This window comes from Pygoscelis adeliae, unplaced genomic scaffold (genome assembly GCF_000699105.1).
Source record: "Pygoscelis adeliae isolate BGI_AS28 unplaced genomic scaffold, ASM69910v1 Scaffold174, whole genome shotgun sequence".
In the NCBI taxonomy this organism is placed as follows: domain Eukaryota; kingdom Metazoa; phylum Chordata; class Aves; order Sphenisciformes; family Spheniscidae; genus Pygoscelis; species Pygoscelis adeliae.
In genome coordinates this window covers 1,509,944-1,531,958 of record NW_008824676.1, presented here as the reverse complement: position 1 = coordinate 1,531,958, position 22,015 = coordinate 1,509,944, and the positions used below count along the sequence as shown (strand labels likewise).

The 22,015-nt window shown below is 39.2% G+C and overlaps 2 protein-coding genes across 2 annotated transcripts in view; both read left to right on the top strand.

The window, feature by feature from the left end:
- The window catches only part of LOC103916113 (chromosome unknown open reading frame, human C18orf54), a 9,990-nt gene extending 5,191 nt beyond the window's left edge, over positions 1–4,799 (top strand). Inside the window, exons 4-7 of the mRNA XM_009323060.1 lie at positions 513–621; positions 2,021–2,152; positions 3,730–3,803; positions 4,674–4,799. Of these exons, the coding sequence (XP_009321335.1) occupies positions 513–621; positions 2,021–2,152; positions 3,730–3,803; positions 4,674–4,785 (427 nt within the window). The 3' untranslated portion in view covers positions 4,786–4,799. The remainder of the gene's footprint in view (positions 1–512; positions 622–2,020; positions 2,153–3,729; positions 3,804–4,673) is intronic.
- Positions 4,800–12,699: 7,900 nt separating this feature from the next.
- The window catches only part of DYNAP (dynactin associated protein), a 19,158-nt gene continuing 9,842 nt past the window's right edge, over positions 12,700–22,015 (top strand). Inside the window, exons 1-8 of the mRNA XM_009323118.1 lie at positions 12,700–12,807; positions 13,187–13,411; positions 14,664–14,870; positions 17,132–17,285; positions 18,423–18,532; positions 18,677–18,790; positions 19,732–19,881; positions 21,830–21,924. Coding sequence (XP_009321393.1) covers positions 12,700–12,807; positions 13,187–13,411; positions 14,664–14,870; positions 17,132–17,285; positions 18,423–18,532; positions 18,677–18,790; positions 19,732–19,881; positions 21,830–21,924 — 1,163 coding nt within the window. The remainder of the gene's footprint in view (positions 12,808–13,186; positions 13,412–14,663; positions 14,871–17,131; positions 17,286–18,422; positions 18,533–18,676; positions 18,791–19,731; positions 19,882–21,829; positions 21,925–22,015) is intronic.

The following is a 22,015-nucleotide window of genomic DNA, read 5'->3' as shown; positions in this document are numbered from 1 at the left end:
TCATGCTCCTGTTGGGAGAGGGGCTAATAATCTAGTCTCCTGCTAGCCACCAGAATGCCCACATAGGAGAACATCACTGGAAATCAGGCTTCATTAATGTCTGTTTCTATGAGACTGCTAGCTTTAAATTAAAATACCTTAGAGACTGTAGAAGAATTAGAGGTCAGTAAGCAGAGTGTAGCTGTTTTTCTTTAGATGTTGAATATTAATGGAGGAGTACCAGGTGTAAGAAAAACACCCATGTGTAATAAACTATGGCTAAGAAGTCCTTACCTTGCCCTTTCTGTTTAGTTGATTTTTGTGGCTACCCCCGTTTTGATTATACTGGCAAAACTGGAAAAAATAGTTGTTTCTCACACATACACCAAAGTGCTGACAGGACTACTCGGTGCCCCCTTGGTGTTGCATTGATGCAGTATATCTGGTTTCATCATAATGACTATATCCTAAAACAATTCTTCTAGTTTATAAACTTGTTGTTATTCTCCACTGCATGTTTAATGTTGGTTTAGCAAACCACCAGTGCCTGTGTGCTGTGAGGACATGGAGAATGCGCTACCATTCCCCAAGGCAGATATCATACATAAGTTCTTGGAAGACTGTTTAAATGACAAAAATAAGGTCAGTAAAATTGAGTATTTTTTTTTGAGAATGCCAAAATATGTAAGGCTGGTAAATATTAGAAGGGGGAATACCTGTAAATTGGTTTTTCTTCTATAATACATAAAGTAGAAAGTCTAACTGCAGTAGTTTAGCCATATTTGAGCACAGAGTTATTAAATCATATAATCTAACCCTTGGTCACAATTACGATTAAGAAAGCATCTAACTATAAGATGCTTTGCTTAGTAATAGTTTGACTCTTACACTCCATGTTTTGTTTAAATAATAATTTTCCTGCTTCAAGTAAAGGAAGAAATTTTTTTGTTACTGATGTATTAAATACTACTAACTTCATAGCCTGGCTGATGTACTGTTGGATATGAGTCAAGTTCGAGAGGTAAGTTAAGTAACATATTTCTTATTTATGCTGTTGCACTGGAATTGGATCATGGATTGAATTTACGCTTTTGATTATTCATTATTTTATTCCCATTTTTACATATTAATCACCTTGTTGGCAGTCTTAATATTTTTCAGTCTTTCATTTGGATTATATGAACACATCCTTTTCTCAGCTAGGGAGATGAGCACTGAGCCCAGTATTCTAGTTGAAAGGCATACAATTAATTTACGTACTGGTATGTTTCCTTTACTTTCTGCCCTATTGTCCTTGAATCTTAACTGCTCTAAGGTTCTGTTTTGCCATCTTGTAGTAAACAGAGCATTACCCTTCAAGTTTTTCCACTGTGACACATACGTCTGTTTCCTTAAGGAGTTAATTGACACAGAACCTAACGATGTGCATGAGTAATTCAAATTACTCTGTCTGATGAATGGTGCTTCACTGTATTTCTTCCTTCATGGTTTCCGTTCTTTTGGTTCTGCTAGATCATCAGACATTTCTAGACATAAGAATTTCTAAATTATCCACAAATTTTTGTCACCTTGAGTTAATTTGCTTTTTTGATTATAGGATGAGCAGATATCATATAGATGCTAATTATGTGAATGAATCTATGTTTATCATTAAGGAAGCTTACTTGCTCTGTCAGTTATGAAATGTTGAAACAAGTTTGCAGCACTGCTGTCGTAGCATTACAAGGACTGACAGTCCTAATGTTCTTGAATTATTTTACACAAGCCAGGGCTGAGGCCTTTCTGTGTTGCTTCATGTCTTCCTAACGATGTACGTATTTACAGTGATTTCACTGACTGTACAGTGGCATAAGTTAAGATGAACCAGTGTAGCATCATACTATAAATAGACCTTTGAAGAACAGGTAGAGGGAAACACTCATAGAAATTAGCCTTTAACTTGTTTCAGGGAAACTTCAAAAGTTGTTTGTTTTATTTTGTTTTGGTTTATGTGCACCGCAGTACACTGTGAGATCAACAAATTCTTTGGGTTTTGGTTTAGGGAAATACTTTTTCCGGCAGTCATCATCACAGGCCTCTTGAGGCTTTGAAGCTAACGTTGTTTAAACTTCAAGCAATTCAGGGAAGTTTAAGCCAGAATGAAACTGCTGAGCAAAAGGAAGAGTTTGAAAACGTGAGTAGTCAGTTTCCTTACATTGTATCTTGTCAAAATCGATGTGCTATGTACACTTCTGAGAAAAATTTAGTCCTTTTATAGACTTGGTTTCCTGTCATCTTAGAGTACTGCCAGCAGATTCAATCCAGTTTGCATCAGGAGCATATGCTCAAGACTGCTGTGCCCTAAAATCCCCTGTGTCTTGTTGCTGCTGTTACTAATTGGAGGCCCTGTGCTACCTTACGCTGCAGTCTCTCCTGTTTGCAGGGTGACTGTGTGGCCGGTCAGTAACTCGACAGTGGCCACAGCGGTGCTGCAGAAAGCAGTACTTGTAAGCCAGGAGATGGCGACATTTCAGGCAATCCTGCCCGAAGAGAGCCGACGGTGCTCTCCGCTGCTGCTCTAGCAATAGCTGTGTTCTGGAAAAGTTGTCTTCTGATAATATCCCCGTTAGTTCTAGGCTTTTGGGGGCACGTACCAAATTTTTTAAAAAGCCAGACGTTCTCAAATGCTCTATCCTTGCCTCCTTTGGCATCAGTGAGTTGGTATTCTGTGGCACTTTTCTTTCAAAATGACTTAATAGACTTTATGAAAAAGGTAAAAAGAGATAATAACGTTGCTTGCATACAGTTCTTAAACCCTATGTCCTATACTCAGTAGTGAATGAAATGCTCCATATATATCTGGATCAGGCAGGCTGGGGGAATGGGCCGACAGGAACCTCATCAAATTCAGCAGGGGCATCTGCAAAGCCTTGCACCTCGGCAGGAAGAAACCCTCGCAGCACTCCAGGCTGGGGACTGCCTGGCTAGGGAGCTGCTCTCTTGAAAATGCCCAAGAGGTCTTGGTAGGTAGAAGCTGAACATGAGCCATCTGCGTGCCCTGGCAGCGAAGGAGGAACAGCAGGGCCTGGGCTATATGGACAGGAGCAGAGTCAATGGATCAAGGGAAATGATTGCCCCTCTGTATTTCCCAGCACTTATTAGACCACATCTATAATCCTGCATCCAGGTTTAGGCCTCTCGCTTCGGGAGAGACATCAATAAGCTGGTGGAGGGGCACCTAGGTGGTTGGGGGCTACAGCACTTGTTTATGGGGGGGAGCTGAGAGAACTGGGCTTGTTCAGGCTGGAGGAGTAGTTTTGAGGGACCTAATAGCAGTCTTCCTGCACCTATGAGGAGGGTATTAAGAAGGTGGAGCCAGGGTCTTCATAGTGGTGCATGGTGGAAGGATGAGAAACACACATAAAATGAAACAGGAGGTTCACACTGGACGTTGGGAGAAACTTTTTAACCCTGAAGACAGCCAAGCACTGGAACAAGTTGTTCAAGAGAGGTTGTGCAGTCTCTGTCCTTGGAGGTTTTCAAGATTTGACTGGATAAAGCCGTGAGCAACCTGCTATAACCTCATAACTGCCTCTGCTTTGAGCAGGAGCCCACCTCCTGGAGTCCCTCCCAACCTGAATTACTTTATGATGCTATAAAGTTTTTGGCAATACTTTCCAATGCGTTGTGCTATAAAAATTCCATGTTTTATGTCGTATTCAGTTATTTTTCCTTCCCTCAGCTAACAATGGTGTTTGTTTTTTTTTTAAGCTTTCTGAAAAAGCAGAGGCTGAATTAAAACTGTGTGACAGTGAGATAATCCCCCTTACTAATTCTATTCAGAAGTAAGTGACCATTGATTTTTCTGACTTTTCTCTGTTTTCAGGAAGTGCAGAAAAGGAATGACAAATTAGCTGAGAGTTTTGTCATGTGATCTGAAAACTTTAAGAATAAGCCATTAATGAATAATTAAAAACATGGCAGTTCATGGAGCAGAGAAATATCTATTGAATGGTTGCAGAGATATACTCTGTAAATACACAGTTGTATTTCGTCTATATCAATAGATTAATTATTGCTACACATAGATGGACTTTAAAATAATCACACTTGGAGAAGTTTGTAGTATGGGACAAAATGCTTTCTCTTTTTCACTACAGTGGGGAAAATAATTGCTAGAAAACAGATTTCATTAATGAAATCCTACTGAACAGTTATAAGTGACTAAAGAAATAATAAGTTTGAGAAAAGGCAGAATGGAAAATGGTTTTATTATGTAGAGCGCTTGTTTCAACAAAACTCGGTGTTGCAGTACAGTTTTATACTGTAATGTAAAATTAAAAGATTCTTTAATTTAAAAAGATACAGTAACTTTCACTATTGCTATTTATAACAGTTTTGCAGTGTTTAACATCCTCTGTTAAATACCCATTCCGTAATAATTTAATAGAAACTGTGTTTGTGAGCACCTGTATTTGAAAAGACACATTTAAAATTTCAGTTCCTAAAAGTGTTTTATCTTTTAAAAAAAAAAAACTTAGTGTATTTCATAATCTCTGAAACAGAGTAAGTGGAACAGTTAAACATAGAGATGTAAACTGTATATAATACCATCCAAACTGTTAAGCTGTTTGTAAGAAATCAACATCATTTTCTGTTAAATGAAACTAGTAGTATATACACTGTTGCTAAAGTCTTCATTTTTCCTAATCTAGGGCTTTACACCATTTGTCGCGTCTTAAAAGTCTTGTTGAAGATAACGGTAACCAACAAGAGCAGATGGGTGATCATGAAGAAGATAAACAAGACAAAAAGAATGATCTGTGAAGCTGATATCTAAGAATATTTTAATATTGTGTAATTTAAATAATTTGTCAGCCTGACCACTGGTCAAAATTTTTTTGAAAGCTGAACCAGTGCATGTTATGAAAAATGTTGTATTCAGTATTTCTGTACATATTTGTTCTTTTCATTAATAACTGCAAAGCTTAATTGAGTGTTAGTGCTTCCAGTAGGATCTAACAATATGTGCAAGAGATACCACTTTTTAACGAATATTTAATTAAAATAATGTGAACATTTTCATGGAAGAATCTCTGTGTGTATAAAAAATTTACAAAAAACTAAACTATTTGGCCAATTCTAGTCATCACTTCATTACGTGGCCTGTTAGAAACAGGGGGAGCTCAATATCACGTGTAAAGTTAAGCAGTAAGGTTTAGCAATAATGTAGTTACGTAATATTTCCAGTGCCGTTCTTTCTAACGGGACTTGAGTTGATGTAATTGTATGTTCCTTGTTCCCCGACCACAAACTTAACAAATATATTGTATCAAAAAGTGTCTGAAGTCTTTTTGAATTGTCCCCCTTTCACATCCTGGTAAAGCCTGGTTCTCTGGGGAGAGAAGGCACTTGTTTAGAGGCATCCTGTTTGGGAGCACAGGGTGTGTTACTGTTACTGAGAAGTCCTAATCTCCCTTCCATTTTCCTTGGCTTTGTTCTTAGCTTTAGAGCATATAAAATCCTTCAGTGGGCCTAAATAGGCAGAGAAGTAGAGTATTTATTCTTTTTTTCAGCATAATTGAATAGACTTAGCTCGTGAAAGCCACTGATAGGCACTGGAACTTGTGCAGGGGAGAGAGGAGTAGGACTTACCCCATTTGGCAGCAGCGAATTGAGAGACAAAGAAAAGCTGTAAGTAGTAATTTGAGTTGTGAATTGAAATATATTGACAGAACATCTTGAAAGAAGCCTTTTGTACCTCTTCTGAGGCTTTATATAATGTAGCCTAGTATTTTATGCTGTCAGTAAACAATATGTATGGCAACATGCCTTTCTAGTGAACTGTTTCCTTCTAATCTGGATATTTATAGGTACACATGAGAAGGCGGGTACCTGAGCATGTACTGATCCTGAGAAATGAAACAGAAGCCAGAAGGAAAAGCTGAAGGAATACTGACTATGTATTTCCCATCTTCCTGTTAAGAATTAGTAAGTAGAGAGAGAATAATAAAAATTACTTCATTTTATGACTGTCATAGAACTTGAACATAGGTAGATCATAGGTAATACGTAATAATATATTTCAGGCAGACTTTATTGGTCTTTTTCAAATGCTGAGAGCTAGATCTGAAATTGGAGTACAGACAATGAAATGTCTCCTCTGGAAAACTTTTTGTTGAAGCTTTTATAAGCATTGCATTGCTGAGACAGGAATGTACAAACCAACTGGTAACTGTGGGTGTAACTGTTGTCTGTACTAAGATAGTATCTGTTTGCCAGAGGTCGTTTTAAGGAATTCAGATGTGCAAGGAAAGATGAGGTTTTTTCCTGACATCACACATGCCTGAGTGCAGATCACGATGAATTTGCTCTACTTTTGCGCTACTCCAGATGCTGTGTGTAGGTGGTTACGCGTAGTGTGTGTATGCTGCATCATTTGAGCTAGTGCACCTCAGACTCTCAGCACAACTAGTGTGGCACTGCCCAAGCTCTCATAGCTCTCCTGTTTCCGAAGGGGCTCGTGCCTATATAGCTCACAGTAGAAAGGTAGGTTTATTCATCCAGGTGTACAGATACTCCTTGGGGTGCTGGTAGCACAAGCAAGGTGGACTCAAAGCAAGACTTGATGCCCTGAGAGTACTTGGAGGTTATACCACGCTCCCCATGTGTCCTGCTTGCAGGGGTGCATAGGACAAGTGTAAAGCACTCCCTACTCCCTTAGAACTTCTCTTGATGTTAGGGTAGAGTTTGTTTGCTATTTAGAAAGTCTTTTTCATTAATTCCCCCTTGGAGAATCCTCATACCTATCCATATTTGTGAGATGCCTCATTCTTTGGAGTTTTTTTTATTAGCCTCCAGATATTTCTCCTTTATCAGTTTCATGTACTTTGGAGAATTTCGGCACAACTTTTTGGGGGTTTTATGGCACACAGACCTAGGTAACAACTAAAAGTATTGTTGACACGATTGAATATTCATATCTACTAACTTTATATTGGCCAACTATGAAAGGCTTTGATAATGGATAAGGTCCACTGTGTGAGGTACTGTACCACACCAGATGAAAGTACCTTAAGCATATGAAACTAAGCAACAAATGAGTGACACTTCCTAGTTGTAAACAATATAAATTAAAATAAGAACAGAATAAAAAAAACCCAACAATAAAACACCATTAGTCAGTAAGTGGAGACAACTGGTTTCACATAATTTTTTTTTAAATGCTATCGAGATTTTTATGGCCTTTAAAGAGGGATTTGATCCCTTACATATCAATAGAAAAAAGTAACTTTTTGGTTGTATACACTGTTCTTGCAATTATAGCTGGGATTTAGTTTGCTTATAAGTTAGAATAAAGGAGTTGCCACTCAGGAAAAATAACGGAATGCGTAAATCCAGTACTAAACAAAATTGCCATATCCAAGATGTCAGTGATGTTCTTGTCCTTAAGGCTAGATCAGAGAAGAGGAATTTTATTGAACTACAGTCTTCTGTAGTGACAGTGGGAAAAACAAAAAGGCAGGCAGAAAGACAGAGACTGGGATTTGGAGGAAATACTAAAATAAAATAGCAGGCTAGACAGAAGGAAAGTCACTTTCTCAGCAAGTTACAAGAACTGTTTGCTAAGGATGTTCACAAGTATTTGTGATCCTATGTATTTGCATATACAGGAAATCTTTTATTGGGAGGGCACTTCCTGAATTACAGTGTATATATATCAGTAAAACGGAGCTGAGGGAAGTAAAGGCTTTGAAGACAAGTATCGTGCTCTTAAATCTTGTGAACATCCTACCTGGGGTAAGACTGCGACTTGGCATGGTGGGAGGAAAATAGATGGGTTTTTTGTCTCAGGGATTTTTGCCCTTTAAAGGCTTAATGAGAGGGTCCGTTGTGATACTGGTCTTGAAATGATTCGAATTACTGTATGCTGCAGTTATCTTTTCTTCTGTAACAGTCCATTTGCATTGGCAAATCTCTCTGCATCGTTGTATTTACACTGATACAAAAAGATGCTGATATAGGAACACTTAATTTTAGGCTCCAGGTATCAAGATTAACAGTGCTCCCCGCAGCGGGTTAATTTGGCTAGAGTTTATACCTGTTTTAGTCTGAAAAGGAGGATCTGAGAAACTGTAAACCCTGTTTCAGTTTACTCATTATCAACCTATTAATTCTTTTCCTATGTAATTCTGACGCTGCCAGAGCAGTTGTATTTGTTTTCCAAGAGATGCTTATGGCTTCTCACATATATATAAGTATCAGGAATTATGGAACCCTTGAAAATCATGATGTATATTTTCTTTCTGGTTGATTATGGATTCTGTGACTTACCATGGTTTTTAATTTTTGTGTCCTTACTCAAAATATTTGGTCAACTTTACAGCTGATAGGTCTCTCACTGTGCAGACAGAATTGCCGTTCAAAGGGAAATGAGAAAAACTTTTCATTAATTTTAATTGACCTGATCCTGCTGTTGCCAATTTGAATGGCTGAGCTTTCACAGCTCTTCCAGAACAGAAAAGAAAGGACTGCTGAAGAGAGATGGGCTCTATCTCATAAGGAAGAATAAGTGCTTCTTTAAGTTTAGGCTTACTAACTTAGGAAGGAAGACTTTAAACTAGAATTAATGGGGACTGATGACAAAATAATGTGTTATCAGTGGAAAGGTGACTAGAGGCATAGTAACCATGGGTATAGGGTTTTTATAAAAAAGACTGAAGCAATATGGAAAACAGGATAGTGATTATGCCTGCTTAACATTTAAGATATCTATACTAGTGCAGGCTGTATGGAAACTAAATGGAAGAACGTACAAGGTTCTATACAAAGTTGTGATTTAGGCAATGTAAATGTTTACTTGGTGGGATATTTCATTTGTTAATGAATTAATACAGAAAAAAAAGTGGAGGTGACTCCTGAAGAAAAGGGCAGGGAACATGTGTTTCTCTATGAATATTTACCTTTGTATTGAAGTCTAGAATATAGAGGGAGATAATCTGTTAAAAGTATGCTTATGATAATAAAAGGAGAAAAAGCCTGACTGCTGTTATGTTGAGGACCTACCACTAAGACCACCAAACCAAGAAGGATAAGATGAAAAGAACATTCTTGTAAACAACTGACAGAATAATTTGCCTTGAGGAGATACTAGCTAACCAAATATTTGTTGGGAAAAATAAATTGAATACAGAGTATCCAGGGTATTTTTAGACTAGGATGATGTCAGGTTTTGATACTGAAGGTGACTGCAAGAATTTTCTTACAAGGTTGTCAAGATTTTTAGAATGGAAAAGAGGAAGAATAGAAAAAAGCAACTACAAGAAGTTCAAAGATCTGTTTGCAAAATCCTATGAAAAAAGTCTAGGAAAAAGGTGCTCAGGAGTTTGGCAGTTCATAAAAAACACACATATTTAAGATATAGTTGCAGGATATCCTAATATGGAACAGTGAAAGTAAATGTAATGTCTTGTAGTCCTCAATGGTCTTCAGGAAGGAAGCATAACGGAAATAGCTAGAATTGTTCCTGAAGATGAGTCATCTTGGACTTTTGTGCTTTTTGGAAAGTCGAAAGCACAAAGATGAGAGACAAGGAGGAAGAGTTGTCGAAGATAGTAAAATAACCCAAAAGTTCCTTATTGCTTAATAAGTCCCTTACTGATATGAGGGAGGACCAAGGGAAATTTTGGTCCATGACTTCCCTGCAGAGAGTAATAAATTATGTCAGTGAAGGTACAACATTTACTTACAACATCAATGGCAACGGGCAGTGGATAAAGTTCAGATTACAACAGGGAAGACATGATTGATAGCTCTTATGCAAGCTACCTGTGTTCGGTGGACTGTGCCTACCAGCATTAACACTAAGCTCCTGGAGAAATGGCTGAAGCTATCTTTGAATTATCCGTAATGTTTAGAACTAAGTGCAGTCCCATAAGGGTCTAGAAATGGGACTAGCAAAGTAACTTTTAACAAGAAGTCAGCTAAACGATACCAAAGAATTATAGGGCAATAAGCTTGACCTCAGTTTCGTAGTTCAGAAGTACATAATCAAACATGGAATATATCAAGGAAATAAGGGGGGGGGGGGGGAAGAGAGAAATATCGTTACAAACACTGTGTATTACACAAACCTAGTTTCCTTTTTATGACTGGGTAGCAACGTTTAACACTTGTGTTCATCAAAACAAGGAATCATAGTCTATATTAAACTATTTTTAGGGAAGTATAAAGGTGGGTGAAAAACAGTACTTGGAGAACAGTTAGCAATTAGAAGTCTCTTGCTATTCTTTATTTTCATAATGTGGTGGAGTTAGAGAAGATCCAGAGGAGAGTGACTGAAATGATCATGGAGATAGAAGAGCTGCCTAATAGGGAGAGACTAAAAAGGCTGGGACCTTCAGCTTGGAGAGGGGAACGTGTGTGTGTTTGCTGCTCAAATCCCACAATACAGAAACGTAGGAGGCCTTAAAGGAGCTAGTAGGAGCTCCATTTAGGACTGAGAAGTGCTCTTTGTTTTAACCAGCAAGCAGTAAACTTAGGAGGTCAGGGAGTATCCGCAGGTTCAGAGAAGACTTTGTCCAAGTCATGGTTTTTGACAGAATTAAATCTACAGGGAAGAGGCTATTTCCTCATCCAACAGTTACGTGTGCTTGTAAAGTATGAGAGGTGTAACCTGGAAATAGTAGCCAGGCTATGCTCTCCCTTACCATTTCCTAAAGTCCTGTCAGAGAAAAAACACTGGGCTGGATGGTCTCACCTAGTCGGGCATTGCCTGTGTAGTTAGGTCCATTGCGGGAGGGTAAAAGGTAACCGTTCTCTTGCAGCAAGAGCCATTTAGCCTTGTGAAAACCTTTTTAACAATATGTAAGCAGAGAAATGGGTTGCCAAAGAAGTTCCAGAACTTAAACAGTTTTTGTGGTTGTAAAAGTAGATTACACAACCAGCTAAAACCGTCATTTAAATATATTCGGTCCATAGCATAGGTAAAGGAACTAGATGACCTCTGCTTTTTTTTTCCCCCAAGTATTTGATGATTCAGACTCTATCTCATTGTCATGTTGTGTCTTAGGGTTCATGTGATACATGAATAATGTTAAATCTGAATGTGGAAATTGTCAGACCTTTCTGTTGTCGTTTAGTGAAGAAGAGTTTTTTTGTATTGCAGCACATGTCTGCACAATGGTACTGCACTAAATGCCATTAGTGTTACTATGCAGAAGATGAGTCACTTCCCTGGGCTCTGTAACATAACTGAGCACATATTGGAATTAACATTCTTTTGTTTCAATGTTTTTCTTGTCTTCTGTGGACTAATCTATTTCAGCTTTACTAAATGGATAACCACGCATTTGAAATGCACGGAGAGAGCATACAAAGTTCTTCAAAAGCAAAAGAGTGGCCAAAGACAGAGGTACCAGTCATTTTCTTTTACAGTGTTATCAAAACATAATTAACAGAGTCAGACTGAAGATTAAACCCTTATTTTGTAACATGACCTAATCCAATACTATTAAGAAGGTCCTGAAGAAAATAAAAGCTGTAAAGGGCTTCAGTTGCTAAGGTCCTAAAATGCATAGCTGCATGTGCACTACCTAGGATCTGAACTGTGAGACATAATTGCCTGGCCCCACTTAAGTTAATAGTGAAATTCTTTATCCTCTAACTGCTGGACAAAGTAATTATCTTTGGAGGATTCCCCATTGATTTTAACAGAAAGAGCTACTTAAAAGCTCGTCTTGTGGTAATGTTTAGTATCTCAACCGAGTTACACATTAGAGTACTGTTTCATCTTTTTTTTTTTTGCCCTTGAGAAAAGTAATTGTCTGTAATTTTCCCATTAAAGTTTTTGCTTCTTGGGATTTGAATTAACTTCATGCAATAAGAGTTGGCATGTCACTCATAAGCCGTTACATTTGTTTGCAGTCAGCACAGTGCTGCTTCTTGGCTATAAATATACCAAGGCTAGTGATTTCCTCGCAACATAACTCACTCCGCACAGTTGTACTGAGGTTGAATGTTCTGTATTAGTAATTATTATGTAATATGTACAGCATTCTTTTGACTTTAAAAATAATTATTGAATTGGTGCCACTGCTGTGAAAATGCTGTAAATTAAAGGCCCTTCAAATCTGGAAAATGGGGATTTCGAATGCACTTAACTATAAAGCCTTGTTCTCTGACGAGACTGTGGTCTGAGTACTACTGTTGTGATATTTAATTGAACACAAGCTTTAAAAAGGGAGTCATTTAAACTGAAGAAAAGATTATTACCAAATAGAATAGGGTGGTATTTTGAGCACTTTTCTGCTAGCAAGAGAAATGTATTTGTAAAGAGCTTTTGTCAAATAGATTCATGAAAAAGGTCATTCTGTTAAAATCAGCATGTAACTTTCAGTTTTTTTCATTTGATTGTCCAGCTTAAGAAATCAACATTCATAGCTCATTTTCAGACACTCACCATCTGAAAAATCAGGCTTTTAAAGGTAGATCAAGCTGTGCACCCAGAATCAGTAGAGAGTTTTAAAACTTGGGCCAGAGAATGCAGTCTCTATCCATCTGAAGCTGCAACTTCAGCAGCAAAAATGGTTGAGGGACAGCAAATACTGAATATCCTCACCAAGGTGGTGCTTCATGGTGCCAGAAGCGCCTTGACTTTCTATAAAGAACTTGTGTGCTTCTGCATGCCCAGCTGCTTCTCCCCTTTGCCCTGAGCTGCTTCTCCCCTCCCCAGAGGCCTGAATGTCCACAAAGGAAATTTTCAGTAAAGAAATGATGCCCAGAGCAGATAGTACAGATGAAATTTCCCCATTCTGGCCTGTCTTCTCCGCTGCCAGGGAGCTGGGCCATGTGAGATGCGACATAAAGCAGAGGCAGCATTTCCACCCCAGAGATGAATGTGGATGCTACATGAGTTGATGCTGCAGGTCCTCAGTGTTTTGTGACATAGATTAGAAACAGCAATGAAAAAAATCTTTAAGCGTTTGTGAGACCCCAGGATGAGGAAGATGTTTTTTTTTACTTGATGAAATAATGAAAGGACAGCAACAATCTGATAACATACTGTACAAGGTTTCCCTGTACCCGGCCCAGTAATTTGGCTATACCTGTGTTTCTGAAAGGCATACCGTTTTGATTAGAAAACAACTATCACAAACTTTCTCCTGTGTGTTAGATCTAATAAAGCTTTCTTTTTTGTTGGGGGGGGGACTTTTTTTATTAATTTCAGGAAAGAAAGGGCAGCTGGTCCCTAATGAAAGTCTTTCTAGTTTGTCTATTGGCCTGTGTTATCACCACCGCAATAGGAGTGCTGGCCCTGTCCTTGGTCTATGTAAAGAGCACTGCCCTTATGAAAGAGACGGATATTAAAGACGATGGTGCATCTTTCCCAAAACCAGATGAAAAAAGTGTGGATTTCAAATTCCAGTTCCTGAATCATCTGGAGAAATCAAAGGTAAATTGTTCATCTTGTGCAATAATATTCTAGCATCATTTATAGATGTTTAATGAATTAATTTCACCTAACTCTTTTTTAAGCATTAGGTGATCAGTCTAAACCTGTTATCCAGGCTTCTTTTATAATCCATGGGGAGAGACACAAACTTCCTGACAGCGTTTCACTCCGATTCATAACTGGTGTTGGAAGTGGTACGGATCTCTGGAGTGCCTCTTGGAGAGCTAAATAATTGCTCCAACAAATTAGGCTTGTAAGACAAGGCAACCGTTTTATGTGTGATTCTGAAATTACAGAGTATGAAATTCTGAGTAACAAAACCAGAAAGACTGAATTTTAATGTAAGCTGAGTAGCACACTAACCTCTTTGTTCTTAGGACTGGGTTCAAACAAATTGTTATGTTGCAAGAAAAAATTAACTCCGTGATCTTGTTTCAGTGAGCTAAAATGAATTAATTGACAATGTAATGAAGCCCTAGGAATTATGTAGTTTTTGTTTAGGTGTATTTTGATACTTACAGAAACATATCCTTTGACAAACTCTAAAGACATGCTCCATCTTCTAAATATATCTTTATATAAAAAAATAACTCCTGATTAATTTTTGCTTTTCAGCAAAAGAAGGAAAAGGATAGATTAGATAGTAGGGCACTTTAAACTGACAACATCCATTCTGGTACTTTTTCATGTTAGATTTAACTATGTAATTAATTTTCAAACAAAAAATGTTTGTAAGAATGTAACAAAAGTGTTTTAGAGGAGAGCAACCCTTTTAATATGCCCTTCCTCAGTGCAAGATGGTTCTTTCAAGTACAAAACGTGTTCTAGAGGCAGTACAAATATTGGGAAAGGAACAGTTTCAGGTGCAAATAGTTTGCAACCATAGAAACTCAGGAAAATGTCTTGCTCGGGAAATGTTCTAAATGTTTTCAATCTAAAAGTTTAAGCGTATATGTAACTGATTCCCCAAATCAAAGTCCAGAATGATGTAAAAAGAGGAGGAGCAGGTAATTTTGTTCTTGATATCACTATATCTCTCATTTGTGGAAACAATACTATTACATCATGACGTGAGAAAGTATATAAATGATTGTGAAAAGTGACTAAAATACATACAGAGAGAATCCTCACAGAGAAAAGGAACAGGTCCCTTCAGTATTGCCCAGGCCAAGAATTTTCTGAACTATTTTTGGATTGTTTGGTCACCACTGTCCACAATTAATACAATTCTCCACTCTTGCTAACTTTACAGGTATATAAGTACCCAGGTGGTGAAATTCAGTGGGCAAGATTCAGGAAGGATGTAAAGGAATATCAAAGTGATGAAGAAATGGAATTTGGAAAAAGTATCAATAACCATCGCTCCAAAATGACTTTTGGAACCTTACGGATCAAAAGCAAAGGGCTTCGGGCTCCCCATTGGCATTTTAATGCCAATGAACACGGCTACCTGCTACAGGTATTATCTGATTATTTCAGCTTTCCCAATTGGTTTTGCAGTTTCAAGCATCATGTGTATATATAGAAGATGTACATATCTAAAAAAAATTACATATACATTATATACAAATGTTAACAGGTAATAAAAGCAAAATTACCGTTGACTGATGTATGACACTGGTTCTCTTGTTTGAAATAACATTTTCAAATGGAGATGCTTAAAATAGGCTGTTTAATGTTATTTGCAAGACTACCAAACACCTGTAGCTTCCAATGAAGTATAAAAACTGAGGTCAGAGGACACTTTGGATACCTGAAAGTTAGTTTTATGTACTTATCCAAGTGCTTACAACGATTAAAGTAATTATATTAGAGAACCATTGCAGAATCACAGAGATGAAGGACTGTTAAGTTTCTTAAGAAAGCCTCTGGCTCCATCCCCTGTGTTGACGCAGTAGAAGAACACCTAAAGCGTATCTGACGGTTTTGTTCAGTGTTTAAAAATTTTCAACAAAGGAGCTATTACAAAATCAAGAAGTAGTTGTCTCCCATGTTTCATCACACAAGCCATTAGAACGTTTGTGCTGGTACACAAACTGCATTTTTGATCATTGCAAAAAAAAACCCTCCTAATTTCTCCTTGTTTATCTCCATTGTTTTGTTCCCACACATTCTCTTTCCTAGACCAAATACCCCTTCCTTTTCCCCCCCAAATAAATCTTTGAAAAAGTTTGTCCTGTCTGACCTGAGAGTCAAATTTCAAATCTGTAAAAACAAAGAAAATAAGAGATCAATAGAAACTCACCGTGAGGAATTCAAGATAGCATGTTAATTTGAAAACAAAATGATCTTTCTTTGGAAGCACAGGTACTTAGATATATCTAAATCATTAATTTATTTCTGAGAATAATTATTCCTATTTTGATCAGCCCGGAACTGAACAGCTCCAGCTGGGTGGGGGATCCTCCTTGGAGTAAGGCATTCCACAAACACCTAGTCCTCTCTCCAGCAGTTTTTGGTCAAAGATGGCTCCTTTATAGCTGCTCACAGCCTCTTTAATAAGAAATGGTTTAAGTATGAGCAATGTGTATTTGTCAATTGTTCCTTAAACCTTCTAAAATTTTGTCACTTAAAACGCTATTCTGGATTTAAGTTCACAAAGGCTGGTTAGAGAGTGCATCAGGATCTGTTTTTTCCTAACAGCCTTCAGGTTGTTTGAATTATTGATTTGCTGCATATGGATTAAATGAGAGAACTTCTATTACGATCGTTAAGCTCTGATTATGTTACAGGGTACGGCCTGGATTGGAGTAATTGGTGCAGATGACAGCGTGGTTACCACATACAATGTCACGGCTGGCCAAGTGATCTTCTTCCCTAGAAACACCGTGCATTGGATAAAGAATGTAGGATCAGAAGACTGTGTGTTCTTGCTGTTTTTTACAACACATGAAGAACTTCAGACCTTGGATGTAGATGATGCATTTTTCTCTACCCCAGAGGATATAGCAGCTAGAGCATTAAAGGTCTGTATGATAGGATAGCCAGCCTCTATCTAGTCTTCTACACATTAACATGGCAGTCCAGGCTCTCTCTATGTATTTTTTGGAGAGGATGCTCCCTACCTCAGCTGTTCTCTTTAGTCCCATCAGTGCGGAAGAATGTACACATCCTTTGTGTCTCCTTTATACACAAGGAGAAATAAATGATGATGCGCTCTCCAAGAAACAACTTCTCCTTTTCACATTTATCCCCGGTTCATGAAGGATTCTCCATGTTTCCAAGGGTGCAAGGGAAAATAATAGTGAAGCCCAAAGCAAATTTCCCAATAGACCCTTGCTGAATTCTGTGGTATGAGAAGGTCTCATAGGAAACTATAGATAAGTCCATCTCCTTGTTAAAATTGATCTTATTTGAACTGACTAGTTGGCAATGTCCCTTGAGCAAGAATACAGCCACAGAGTTTCTGCTGAGTCTGCGGAATTTGCATGTTCGAACCACAGAATTGTGATAGACTTTCCCACCCTGAAACAGTTTGATGGGAGATGTATAGAGTTTCCCTTCTGCTTCAAATCTCTGCGGTAACTGAGAAGGAAGGGCAGAGCAAAGGAGCAAAATAGAGTATTGACAGGGCTAGGCAGTTAAAGAGATGAGGTATGTTCACGAGGCAAAATTTGTCTACTACCAGGTACTAAGGTGGGATATTCAATGAAGCAAAACTTTAATTCCTCAATTTGCTGCGTGTCTCTGTCAACTTAATATGCATTGTGTGTCCCACAGCCACAAGGTGGAGTTAACTTCATCAGAACATTCAAGAAACAAGTAGAAGATCAAGCAGTTAACCTCCCACCAAATTTAAATGAGCTTGTACAAAATGCCACCTATGTGCAGTCTCCGGACAACCTTGTATGGCAGTACTTCTACAATCTCAAAGGTATACATCTCGGAACTTTGTATGTAAGAGCTCTCCGTGTTTCGGGAGGCGGAGAGGACTGGATCTGTAATCAACTCACTGAAACAGGAGTTAAAAAGTATATAGAGAAATGATAAGAATTTAAGGAGATAAAATGAAAAATATATTGGTAATACATCTAATTACTGCCCTTTGAAGATATATAACCTCATTCTTATCTCAAAGTAGTTTACCCTTTGGATATTAATGTTGCTATCTGCAGCAGTAGATATGAGAGCAGAATGCCAGTAAGCGGCAGGGCATGAACTAAATACTTCTCAGCTCACGGTTCTCTCCTGATGTCTGTAACCAGGACTGGTGTGTTCCCTGCTATACTTAAGCAGTAACGTAAACCTAAACTTCTCATTCAGAAATTAAAATCTAATAGGCCAGGAAGCCCTGCAGCAGATTAGCTGGAGAGTGGCCGGTGCTGAGCTTCTTAGAATATCTTGCATTTACATATGAAATGTCAATGAATAAACACCTTAACATATACCTATGTCCTCCCTTTTCTTCTACAAACAGAGCTTCACAAACAGCATTGAACCATATTCACTGTTTGGTTTATCAACAATTGTATTAAACAACCCTCTGTACTGCCTGGATCTAGTGATTATCAGTGAGCACCTAATAAACATAGATGGCAAAACTTAATTCCAAGTAATGTAGTCTATTCAAAAAGCTATAAAAAGCAAATACGGGTCCAGAGCTCCACACACAGCTGATGGAGGTCATGAGAAATAGATGTGTGACAAAAATCTTTGCACTTGGACCAGAACGTTCTTCTGCATTGGCAGTACTTTACAGAATATTGTGACACACAATCAGTGCCATAAAGGTTAACATGAATTAATATACTGAAAGCATGTTCTTTAACGGTATTGATTTTTTCCATCCCAAACTGCTATCGATAACTAGTCGAGTTTTTCATTATGGTTATCTGACTACTAGTGCGTGAAGGATAGATAAGCTAAATGGGCTTTCTTTTTGGTTCCAGAGGTTCGTAAGATTCGAGGCCTCAAGTTTAGTACATAGTAATGACTTGAAGTTGGCCAGTACACTACAAGCAACGTTAACCAAGCCTTGTTGGAAATGCTTATTTAACTGTCTTTGTTTTAGGGTCAGCAGAATATCCTTTTCCAGGAGGAATCTTCCAGTGGGCTCGCTACCGCATAAATGGCACTGGACTAAATGAAACGGAAAAAATTTTTAGTGAGTCACTGAACAAGGTGTGTGCTTTCAGTGGGATACTGTAGCTATTTAAACATAAGGCAGAGTGTGCAAATTCTGTGGGTTCTTCACTGCTTTGTCATGAATAACAGGGATACAACAAACTTGGATGGCTTTCTGAACGTTTTTGTTCTGCTTTTCAGCATGAAAATACCCTTACCTTAGCAACTCTCAGGATAGTCAGCAACGGACTGGGGCAGCCTCATTTCCACTTCAATGCTAACGAGATGGGTTATGTCATTAGCGGCTGTGGACAGGTAATTTGTTACATCGGTGAGGGATCATCTCTTCTCCCAAGTAACTGGCGATAGGACGAGAGGAAACGGCCTCAAGTTGCGCCAGGGGAGGTTTAGATTGGATGTGAGGAAAAATTTCTTTACTGAAAGAGTGGTTAAACATTGGCACAGGCTGCCCAGGGAAGTGGTGGAGTCACCATCCCTGGAAGTATTTAAAAGACGGGTGGATGAGGCGCTGAGGGACATGGTTTAGTGGGCATGGGGGTGTTGGGTTGATGGTTGGACTCGATGATCTTGGAGGTCTCTTCCAACCTTAATGATACTATGATTCTATGATTAGTCAGTGGAGTTTTGGCTGTATAACAATTACAGACCTAATAACCGATTCCCAGCCCTGATTAATAATACCACAATTAGTAGTATTACAAAACTTTCAGTGTCCACGCTTTCCTCTTCCATACAAAATTTTGATCTGGGTTACATTTGCGGAAGCTTGTCTAGTCAAAGGGGAGTTATACAAAGAGCAGAATTTGTCCATCTTGTTAAGTTGTTCAGCAAAATCACATATGCTTATGACAGGAATTCCCACGCTCCTGCGTGCGGGGAGTACGAACTAAAAAAGCAATACTTTTGATTTAGCGCCTCTGAGGAACAGATAAATAGAGAAAATTTAGTGAGTATTAAGATTTAGACTGCAGGATTTTATTATGTTTTTCACTCAGTGCAAATTTGAAGCGCAAAGGTAATTGAGATGGAACGATGAGACTCCATAACGTGAGGACTTACCGTGTTCTTACTCGGGAGTTTGCCTAGGACCCCTCTACCTTTTCGGAGTCTCAGTGAAAGCACTGATGCTACGCTAGCTGATTTCAGTGCGGTGCTGGGACCGTCACTGTGTATTTATCCAATAACAGCACACTGAAAATTGTTGTTGTTGAATGTTGCTGCTTTACTTGCGACAGGTTGGAGTTATTCTCTCATCCGGAGTCACCGCCAACTTCAACATTGGCATTGGAGATGTCATATTTTTCCCCGTTGGAACCCAACATTATATCAAGAGCGTATGTGATGAGGATTTGTTTTTGATTCTAGCCTACAGTACGGGGAACGAGGTGAGAATTCATATGGGCGAGGGGAGTAAAAAAAATGTTCAACTGTACATAATCTCACGCTTTCCTCATGCACGTAAGCTTTATGCTTTGGTGCACACCTTTCAAAAGAAATTCTGAGAATATGTCGGGTACGCTGACAGTGCAAATTCACCTATCAACACTCTGAACACCTATCAAAACTCTGTACACGGAAACAGGAGGTGGGGAAGACAAAGAAAAGGTCTGTGGTAGGGTGTGACATGCTCCCGTGTGTGCGTGTGCGGGTAAGAGATGGAATTCAGATCGTGTTTGTGCATGAGGTACTGCTGGTGTTTAAGAGACGGAGCTTGTCCTTGAGCAGACTGGACAGGCTGAGGGTCTTTACAAGCTGAGCACCCACAAAAGGAGAGATCTTCATACGCCTCGAACAGGTCTATATCCTAGGAGCCAGAGCAAGGGTGTATTTATCAACGGTTACACGTATCCAGTGATCTTGATAGCCCAGTGTAAGACGTGCCATTAGTTATATGCTTTTATATTAATTCATTTTCATCTTGGATTTGAGCTGCACTTTAATATTCCATATTATTAACACTGTAAAAATGATCAGGTAGCTATGAGTATTCTTTTAAAAATATTGTCTTTTTCTTCATAGCTGGAAACTCTTCGTATGAATAAATACTTCCGTGGAACAGCAGATCATATCCTTGCTCAGCTTTTTTTCAAGAAGCAGGCTGAGTTTAAGAAGTTCTCAAATTAGGCAAATAACCTCTTAGCAGTTAACGGCTCCAAGAATTTTTCGTGATCACCATGTTTCTAGCAGTACTTTTTGGTACCTTTCTCGCTATTTATCCGGAAGAGATGTTCAGAAAAAAGAAGAAAACAATAAAAAATATTTTCTTTTTGTATTTTATCATGTTTTATTTATAGTACAATGTAATTTGATTGTAAATTAAAGTAATTTCTACCATTACAATTGCTCTGTGTAACATCCATTCTCTCTCGCACTACTGAAGTTTACATTGATTTTCTGTCACGTAGACAGCGCTCTTTTCTAGCAGCGTCTATACACAGATACGGCGTGACAGCTCCGTCTGTCCCCAAACCGGGTATTGTGTTATAAGCCCTGCATCGAACAGTGATGGCAGGAACGAGTTCGTCATACGTTCAGGTCATGGTCACTCTCCCTCCCCTAACTCCTTCTCGTGTAAATATTTAATTACAGCCAACAGGATGGCTGCAACAGGGATGCAGGGAGATCTTTCTCTGTTTCCCATGGGTGAGGGTGTATTTTTTTTTTTTGGTCTCAGGAAATATTTGCTTACTTCATGGGGTTTAACTCAAATTAGGATCAAAGTGGTTTACCGATTTATTATCGTCACGTAATAAACAAGGATTCAGTGAAATACGCAGTTGGCATTCAATTTCACTTCTTGCCAAGGCTCTAGGTAATCCCCTGGCTACCCTTTAATCCGGCTGAAGGTCATATTCCTCTTCAGCTTTACCAGTTTGGGGCAACCATCCCATCAGCTTGGGGTACTCCACTGGCAGCTGCTGCCATGCTCCCCTTCCTCCTCGCAGAGCAGAGGGAGTGGCTGCGCGGGTCCCGGCACAAACCTCTTCTCAACCGCGCGCCCCAGCTCTCTCTGCTGCCTCTCTCCGAGGATTGCGTGAAGCCCTTGGGCAGCCGTGCTCGGGCTGGGCCTCGCAGAGCAGGCAGGAGAGGGAGTGCCCCAGTTGGGGCTGCAGACCCCAACGGGGCTGAGGCATTGACGTTCTTCAAGGCAACAAACAAAGACTTTACACGCGTGGCCCGGAGGAGAAGTTTCACTCTCACATAATTCACCTGCAGCCCAGCGCTGGTTTTAAAGGCCAGAAACTGCCTGAAATAGGAGTTGGACATAAAAGGCTTGATACGACCTAGCTCAGGACACCGCTGTCCCAGGTCCCTCATCCCCTGTCCCACCAGGGCTCACAGGAGCAGTATTTCTTCTGTGCCATGTCCCCACTGGCCACCGCCTGGCCTGGCCGTGACCCCAGCCTCATGGACAGTACCAGAGCTGGGTAAGCTCTCTAAGCCACGCTGCACCCCAAGGGTGTCGCGGTTTAACCTCAGCCGGCAACTGAGCCCCACCCAGCCGCTCGCTCACTCCCC